The sequence below is a fragment of the Athene cunicularia genome (assembly GCF_003259725.1).
Source record: "Athene cunicularia isolate RWA chromosome 2 unlocalized genomic scaffold, athCun1 chr2_part1, whole genome shotgun sequence".
NCBI lineage: Eukaryota > Metazoa > Chordata > Aves > Strigiformes > Strigidae > Athene > Athene cunicularia.
The window spans coordinates 102,574,537-102,584,289 of record NW_020799095.1 but is presented as its reverse complement, the minus strand read 5'-3'; the positions used below and the strand labels follow the sequence as shown (position 1 = coordinate 102,584,289).

General features: G+C 41.6%; 1 protein-coding gene across 1 annotated transcript in view; it reads right to left on the bottom strand.

The window, feature by feature from the left end:
- The window catches only part of THOC1 (THO complex 1), a 32,804-nt gene extending 24,798 nt beyond the window's left edge, over positions 1–8,006 (bottom strand). Inside the window, exon 1 of the mRNA XM_026841444.1 lies at positions 7,878–8,006. Within this exon, the coding sequence (XP_026697245.1) occupies positions 7,878–8,006 (129 nt within the window). The remainder of the gene's footprint in view (positions 1–7,877) is intronic.
- Positions 8,007–9,753: the final 1,747 nt, after the last annotated feature.

Genomic DNA, 9,753 nt, shown 5'->3' with positions numbered 1-9,753 from the left:
CAATAATTTTAAATAAGAAAAGCATTGTCTCATTTAGTTGGAATTTATTTGGAAATTCCCCCCTCCCCCCAGTATATAGTAGAGCAAAATTTTGTCACAAATTATCCAAATTTCAAAATGAAAATAGCTTTTTAAGCCCCAGCCTGTTCTACTTTACAGTTGGAAATACAAGGAGGAGTTCAGGTACCTAAAGAAAGGTGTCCAGTGACCTGTTAAACATCCCTGGGTACAGGAGACATCTACACATTGCTGACAGATGAGAGTGTGAGCCATGAGAGCTTCATCCTTCTGAAGCAGCAACTGGAGGCCAGGCTTGACACCCTTCCACATCTAAACCAGCACTAATGACTTGAATTGCATCCACAGGAGATAAGGTGAGATTCATCTCTCTGCCCTGTAGATGTCTATGCTGAGCTTGTCCTTTGTGCTTCATATGGAGAGGAAGGGTTCGGCTCATCTCCCAGGCATGAGTCTCAGCTTAAAGCCACCTGGGTTTAAGGCAGGGGGGGGGAATATGACCCTGTCAATGCCTGTTTCTCTGCATTCACCAAAATGATCTGATTTAGACAAGTAAATTTAGGTGAGGTGAATCCTACCTCAGGTGACATTTTTTCCTTTTTAGATGATACGCATAAAGACAGCTCAGGGATGACACTATGCAAAACACGTAGGAAATATGTACAGAAAATTGTTTTGCTAAATAGCATGGAAGATATTTTCATTTTCTTGTGTCCCTTCCTACTTTTGCTGTCAGGAGAAGCTGAGCCTGCCCTGATTCAAATACAAATGAGCTAATTTCATAACTTTTTCTTAGCTAAATCTCATGGTAAACACAATGGTCACCTGTCTTTTTCACACAGATATGAGGGCCTCCTGGGAAGGCTGGATGAGACATTTCTTATTTCTGCTGACCTCGCCATCCTCACCAGCACATGAACAACTTGCAGAGGCCAGAGTACCATAAGCAATTTATTTCCCCACCCAGGTATGGTACCACGCTGAGAACAGTAACAACATGTTAGCCTAACAATACTGAGGAAACTCCCAGTGGAGCAGGAACATTGTTTCGGAGTTACAAACGACCACTTTTTGTGGAAGATCATTGTTTTCAGATAAACTACAAATTGGCTGTTTTTTGAGCAAGAACACTGCTTTCAGTTGATTTTCAAGTCATCATTTTTTGTCCCAGGAAATAGAAATATTGGCATTTTTAAGTTGCTGAATTGGTCTGCACTGCAGATACCTTACCAGCCAATGGATCTTTTCTCCTCTTAACTCTCCTTCTTTTAGTAGTCATTTATCTTTTAAATCACTAGGAGAGTGTGAGGAATTCAGCTCAGCACTGAAGCCCTCCATGTCATGGATCTTGCTCTTTTCCAGTCCTGTAACCTTCGGCTGAAGACAGTTGTGCTCTCTGAAGCATGACAAGTGCAGGCAGCCCTCCTGCCTGTCCCTGTCTCTTCACATGAGTATTTCAGTGGTTGTATTCTGCTGTTGTCTCTGCATCTCTGACAGCAACATGCTCAGCTGGGGTGTCCCTGAGTTATGGCATGCAGTGCTCCCGTATATGCTTTGATTTCTATTAACAGGCTAAAGCAGAAGTCCTTTCCTGCATCCAGCTTTGTTGACTGGAGGCTCCACCTTTTCTCCACTGTGCACCAGCAGTCTGGGACAAGTCCTAAGTGCCTTGCTGGCAGAGGATGGCCCATACACTTTGGATTGAGCTGGCTGGGTCAGCACATTAGCTCACCTGCACCTGCCCATGGTTTCTGCAGGCTCTGCCGTTTATGTGTCCATTGCTCCCAGAATCCCTTCCAGCAGCTGAGCCTCCTGGGCCAAAGCAGTGTGGGGTCAAGTGTGCATTTTGGAGGGTAGGTGTAAGAGGCAGCAGGAAACCATTCAATCAGCAAAGTTGCTTGCAAGAATTACAGGGAGCATTAGACAATGTCTGCCATTGCTAAGTTTTCCTTGTTTTTTGTTTGTGTATAAGGTAAAGGACTGCCGTGGCTTCAGCCTGTGTTTTCACTCAGTGAACTGAGAGAAAGCCAAGCCCCAATGTGGTTTCCCAGGTCTCCTAAGCATGCCATTTGGTGTCTGGCCAAAAAGCCCAGGTACTGCCAAACTCTTGTTCATAGGTGGGAAAAAGCTCAAACATCCAATATCCTGTTCATATTGGAGGAGGCAAATAATATTAAAATTAAATTTATTATTATTAAAAGCAAACATTTAAAATAACATATGACAGGATAGGTGAGAGTATGTTTTTGTGTGGTGTGGGTGACTGTAGTTAATTCTTGCACCGGGAGAGGGAAGTGTTTGCCCAGGAAATGAAGTTACAGAGTGAGGGACAGCTTGGCCTGCTCTTGGGCTTGCACCGATGCTGCTCTGCTAACGGGGAGCTGGGAGAGTGCCGCCAGCCCCAAATTTGTCACTTCATCTATAATCGAAACCATTGTTTGATGCTGCCCAAAAAACGCGGGATATGTCAGTGTCATGCCAATTAATTTCAAATCATGAGGAAAGGGGCTTCATAACATTGAAAATAAGCTCCAATGATTTGTCACTTTGAATGAGTCACCTGCATGTACTATGAGTCGTGCTGAATATTATTCAGTCAGCTTGGAATAAAGTTTTCTTATTTTTTTAAAAATCTTTTCCACTATTTCTCATCTCTTATTTTGACAAATTAAACCATATTATCAGCTGAATAAAGGGCCATTCTAAATAAATCATTTGAGATTATTCTAGCCCCCACCTCTTGCTATATGAAAGAGAAACAGAGAAGAGCTCTCTGAATAGGTTAAAAAAAAGGCTTTTACACTGTTAGAAAGCCAGTTACAAGTGTCCTAAGGAGATAATGCCAAAGTAAATGAAGTCTTTTTAGAATACAAATATTCCTTAAGCAAGACTGATGTTGTGTGTGAACAGAGAGAGGACTGCAAACATGTTGAAAAGTAGTACAGTATAATTGTTAGTGAGTATAGCATAGACAAAGACATTTTTTTCCTGGGGTAGGAACAGATAAAGAGGAAGAACAATGCGATTCAATAGCATTTTATAGCCACCTCTTGCTTAATACTGAATCTGTCCTCTGTTTAGAACAGCATTTGTTACTTTCTCATAGATCTCTTGCAGAGGGGTGGTCAACGCTGAGCTGTTAGTGCTTGTGTTGGGGTATCAACAAATGAGCCTAGCAAGCTGGCTGCGGTGACTGAAGAAGGTAGCACCCCAGCAGTTGCTGTGCACCCCTGGCAGAGATTACTATTCTAGAGTAGTGTCAGCAGCATGTCATTTCTGCTTGCCACTTGGTGTTGCCACAGTGCAAAAGCTGACAATGTTGCTTAAAGCCATCTTCATCAACTGTTTAACAGAGATGCCAAACTGTACACTGGGCTGGCAGACAAAAACTGCTCTCTGTTTTGGGGATCAGAAAGTCAGTCAGAGGAGTAGTGCTGCATATCTGGAAGGCAGTAATAAATTAAAGTGCCACAACTGTTCTGGATGTGAAGAAGAGTCATGTTAGAAAAGTACAGCATCGATTAGGCTATGTCTTCTAGTATGTACTAGGTGGGAAGCTAAGGGAGGAACAAACAAGTTAGTATTACTTTCTTTAAAACTATTGTAAGCAAAATCAGTTTTCAGCCCAGATTTAAACACTATCACGAGCTGAAAGCCCAGATGGATGAAAGCAATTAGCCATGACAGTATCTCAGAACATCTCTGTGCTCAGGGGGCAGTTGACAAACAGAGATGGTATTACCTTATGTCAATAGGTTGTGTAGTTTGAATTAAAAAACCCTTCACCTAATCTGGATGCTATCTTTCTGATAAAATCCTGTTCCAAGACCAAATTGAGTTTCTATTTTAACTTCTCCTACCATTTCTACAGAAGGGTATACCTGGAGCTCTGGAAGCCTCCGATCTCTAATGGCACTAGTGCTTGGTGTTTTGTTCTCCTTCCTTTGTTGCCCTCCCTTGTGCACAAGGGCTCTTCTTCCCTGGACAAAGTTGTACAACATTCACTGTAGAAGGACTGGCATGAAAGGTGGATAAATTGCCTTAATAGCCTAGTTTCAGTAGCTTACCTCTTATTTCCAAACCAGTCATGGGAAGCTGCACAGGATACTTTCATCTTTTAAACAATTATGAATACAAGCTGTACTACCTTTGGTACTTCATTTTTAGGTGGCATCCTGCCAGCCACTTTAGTTTGTTTCTGATTCTGAGATACAATTAATAATGTTTAGACTGATGAAGGAGAAACTAGATTAACACAAAAAATAGCCCCTCAGGAAAATTTAAATTACATTCTAAAAAGTATATAACAGAGACTCTTTCTACCTTTTATAAGTATGTTACACTTTTCACCAGAGCATACATATAACTTTTAGGTTTGTTACATCTCATGATGATTTTCTGCCGCATGTAATACTTTCTGGTTTCTTCTTGATTTTTTGAATAAATTGCTGGGGAATATATGATCCCATTCTGTCATGCCAGTTACAGCAGAAACGTTCCACCAATATTTTTTGGTGGCGTTTTTCAAATAATTTGGTAAGGGTACCTAGAAAGGGTTCATTTTTCTAGATGGAAAAGTGAAGGATTCACCTAAGAATCCTTCCTAGGAATCTCTAGGATACACCTATAAGACTGTTTCACAGATAAATCTGAGAATTACTGATTTTTCTACTCCTCACCTTGCATCTGAGACATGGGACTTACTAGCACCGTTGTCCTAGAATACTTCCACTCTGCATATAGATGGAAATATAGTCACAAATGGCAATGGGTGTGTGATGGTCCAATGAAACCATAGTTAATATCTCAACTATCTGGTTGAGAACTTTAGCAATGATTTCTATGGAAACGTTGAGGCTGGGCAGGTAACGGCAGGGAGGCATGGCAAGAGAGGGGGCTCCTGTAGAGGTGGGACCACACTTTTCAGAGGCTGAACTTCCCTATCTTGAGCAACTCCATAAAGAGCCAGTAGAGAAGCTGTTTTCATGACGCATGTGCCAACAGGAAAGGTCAAACAACGGTCATGCCTGCAGGGAGAGGGGAATAACTCCCCAATGACCCACAAGCCCACTGACTCATTTCCAGAAGAATCTGAACGTACAAACTGCATATGTACTAAAACCAAAGGAGAATTCTAGAAGTATAAACAATGCATGAAGCCTAATTAGCCTAATGAGTCCAAGTGCCCACCCAGAGAAGGGGCAAGGAATTATAAAAGGACACAAGTCAAAGCCCTGGGTGGCTACCCCCCACTGGGCTGGCTGGACCAATGATGGAACCAGGACTGGTGAAATCTTCCTTTTTGTCTTTCTCTCTTTTCCTCTCTCCCCTTTTCTCTCCCATTTTTATTCTGTATGCCCACATATACGGCAAGGCTTGTTGGGCCATGTTTGAGGCTTATCAGGGCATGTTATAAGGTCTGGCACTAGTCAGTATAAGTTTAATGCCCATTGCAAAGGCTGCAAAGATTACTGACAAAGTTTCATGCCAATTATCTGTTGTGAGCAAATAAAAATCGGGTTTTGTGAATTGAAGAATTGTTGGTGTCGTTTCACCTTAATCCTGACCTGGGAATTGGCGAATCTGAGTTGTCATCCTGAGAAACTGGGATGTGACAGGGTCATTCACTAATGACTTTAATGATCAAGATTTAATGATCAAGACCAGGGTTTTGACCTTAGAATAGAATAAAAATGGGAGTCAGTGGAAGCTGAGAGCATGGGGTATGCCTCTGTGGCATGCTAAAGACACTTAAAGGGCTGATTCTGCCCAGACTAGAATCCATTGTCTCCATTTACACTGAGCCAAAAAACCCTGTACTATTCTAACAAGAGAGGATGATCAGACAACACACTGCAGCTGAATACCTGTAAAGGCCCAAAACCCAGGAGCTGAATGACTCCCTTTTTCATCATTGTTTCTATGTGGTGAGCTAGGTAAAAGGACTTTTTTTGTCCCATGTCTAAAACTTTGCACTATTTCTGTATGTTTTATTGTTATCATCATAATTATCAACATACAAAATTTTTGTATGCAAATATTAATATTCCATAGAAATAAAAGTCCATGAAATGTTTTCAAATAGAATTATTTGCTACCTTTATATATCTCTTTTGTATTTGGTTAATTTATCATCAAGATATGGGTGTCTTGAGTATCAGTTTACGGAAATAGTTACCATATACTGTTTGTTTTATCCCAATGCAGAGAACATGTGTCAATTTTGTTGCCAAAATAATTTATTAAATTCATATCTCTGTGCCACTAATACTGCAGAAATCTGGCTTTTTTCAAAAGCAAAGTGTCACATGTCTGGCTGCTATTTGCAATAATCATGCTATCAACAGCTCCCTCCCTAAATCAGTAGTATTTTTTGGATTATAACCTAATAACATTACTGTGAGTTCAGCAGAGAACTTGGATTAGTTAGACATATTTTAGCTAGAATTTCCTTGCAACATGCCTCTCATTTTGAGCATACTCTGATATGGAACCCCTTTAATTTTATTCACAAGTGCTTTATAATGTCAGGCTTAGTTATTAAAGAATGCAGGAAGGCATTTTCGGGACCACATACCTATGTTTCTATACCACAAGTGCCTGGGGTTGCTTCTTTACTTTCACATCTGCCATTGATATGAATTCTGAAGTATTCTGTTGTTCTGTGATTATGCTGCTGAAAAATGATACCATTTTTGCAGATTCAGTTCCTATGGATTGCACTACTGAAGCTCATTCCTTCCTCGGCATCCTCTTTTTGACCTTCATTGTTAATATTCAGGTAAAATACAGCTCTGCCCAAAGAACTTGAAGTCTAGTTCAAACATACACATAAAAAAATACAAACGCCAGTGGCAGAGGTAGGCAGCTAGTGCCAATTGTAAGATTTTGCAAATGAGCTTTTCTTTGAGGATAAATTTGAAGTGAGAGAACAAAGCCACTCAGCACTCCAGGCTTGGGGTGAGATGGAAGAAGACAGAAAAGTGAGAATCTCAGGAAGAAGAGAGTGGGAGTTAGTAAGATGTAACAAGGAAGCAGAGTCAGAGCCATGAAGACCTGGAGGATGAGCTTGCCCTCAATGGAGAGAGAGAGAAGGAACCCTTGGAGGAATAGAAGAGAAGCTAAAGGCAGGGAGAGCCCATCTTAGCTCAAACATTCAGCCTGCTTTGCCCTGAAATGGAAGAAAACCGCCATGCTGTAAATGTTTATCCTTTGACTGCCCAGTAGCTCTGTGTGGGGGGCTTGGTTAATGAGGAAATGATCCCTAACCAGTGTTTAGTCCAGTCCAAACAACCTCTTACTGTCACATGCATAGGCAAGAGGAAAAGAAGGAATCACCTATTGTAGTTCAAGCTACAGAAATACAATCTGGAAGAGCACAGCTGAGGCTGTGTAGCGGGAATTCATCCAAACATCTTCCCAAACCACGGCAAACTATCTGGGCGAAGTCTTTAGATCAGAAGCTGTTGCTCTGTCAGCTGCTTCTTCTCTTCTGTGCTTTAGCACAGGACACAATTTAGGAGAAGGATCCTCTAGTTTAGGTGCTGCATCATCTCTATGTGATGGTCTCATGTCTTGGTTTTCCCCAGAATGAAGAAAAGAAAGAATGGAAAAACATGATTTTGAAGACAGACTCAGTTAAATATGTTAAAATGGGTAAGGTCTACAGCTAACAATTTCATTAAGATACAAAAAAAAAAAAAAAACCAACATGGGGAGGGCAAGAAGAGGAATCAGCAAACTACATACATCACATCTCCTGGCTCACTTCACTAGTATGTCTCTTTCTACTTTATCTGTTTTTCTTATCTTGTAAAAAACATAAGGTCTTCATGCCCAAATGGAGGTTTGTAAAGTACCTTGCACTTTGTGGACCTGTGTTTCACCTCAGCCTGCTGCTCTCCAAATGTCATTCTGGAGCGTTTATGCGTGTCACCCTCTCGATGGATTGTGGCTGGAAACTGCCAGCTTACAGCAACTGATGACATTCTTTAAGAGCCAGCTGAAGACAAAGTGGAAAATCCAGTTGTGTCCATGTGTAAATTCTAACTAGGGCATGTGTCATTGATAAACTTTGCTATCAGGGCTCTCTGTTATACTTTATTTATATCAACTTAAAGCCTGAAAGAATGTCTCTTTGGCTGCCTTTCAAAACATGAAAGCTGAGCATATGTGGATTCATTGAAAGGGAAATTAGTCACTCTTATTGCTTTAGAGAATCCAATCACTTTAAAATCCCTGCAACATCAATATGCCTCCCCATGAAATAAACGCCCCAGAGGATTTCTTGTTTTGAACATTGTCTTAGTGCAACTGTCTGTCTAACTACTAAAGCACAGCTCCCCTACTGAAGTATGGAGCAGTGTCTGGAAGTATAGCTTGTTCAATCAAAATGTCTGAACAGACTTGGAATCAGCACAGTGTTTACATTTTTGTCAGTTATCTCCAAGTGCTCACTGCTAGTCGAAGCCGCCTTTTTCCAGGCAGCCTCACATGTCATGCAGTGCTGGAAAAAGCTAAAGGAGAGACCCACTATCCTTTAACACTGCAATTAGTAGCAAACCTGAAGCTGTTTCCTCTCATCCTCACATGCACGTGCATCCACACATTCTTCCTTTAGCTTTGCCAAGGTGAGATGTTTCTCTAGATGTAAGAAGACAGTACAGGCCCAGAAGATCAAGTGTTATTGCCATGGTGCAAGCCACTATGGTGATGCAACCCAGCTGCTGTCTAAGGGCTCCTCATACTCTGTATAACCATGATGTGACAAGCAGGTTGCTGGGACTCTGTTTTGGAAAGTCTTCCTAGTCTCCCAGCAGGTGATCAGACTAAGTGGTGACAAATGACCAAAGAGAACAGGGTAACACCCACAATGGCAAAATGGCTTTGGTTGATAGCAGAAGTCTCTCTGGCTCCGAGGCTGCTCCAGAGATCTCTCTAGTCACCACTGGGGAGAGTGGCAAACTCTCTTCCCAGTGGGGAAACTCTGCCAGTGGGGAGGGACCTCTGGGGTCCCTCCTAGATGAAGAGCCTTGAAGCTAAGCTCTTGGGCATCACTCCTACAAAAGTTGTGGGAATGGCAGGCTCAAACGTATTAAGAGGAAAGAAGATGAGGGGTAAAAGACCTACAAAGTTGTGTTCTGTTGTATATCTCATAGCTAGCACTTCCTTCAGTAAGGCCCAGATCTTAGGAGCCAAGGGTGATTCAGGTTTTGGGTGGGATGAGTGATGCTGTGGTGATGTGTTGTCCTTACAGAGAGCCTAGGCTAAATAGGCTTCTATTTTAGGCACTCAGTTAAGTACCCTAAATTAGGTGGGATGGATCTGGATGACAGAAATAACTTAATGATATTCTCTATTTCTCTCGTGCTGTATTCCTAACTGGCAAGTGGAGCAGACTAGCATACTGGCAGGATGATTTTCATTCATTGCACACACCCACACTTCCTTCAAGCTGAAGCCTAGGAATAACAGCTAAATTGACTTGCTCAGGATAATCTCAGATCTGATGCTTTTCCAGATGGCTTCTTGCTTTAGATGATTCTTACAGAAGTAAAGAAAAATCTGATCAGTCTACTCACTTTTTCTGGGACTTGGTCCTGGTCTTGAGACAGAGAATTTCTGAAAACTGACAGAAAACTGCATGTATTGAGAGATCTATCTAGCACTGTAGTACCTGGTGTGTCACTGTGATTTCTCTCCTTGGTTAGGTGGTTCCCCAGACTCTCTCACAAG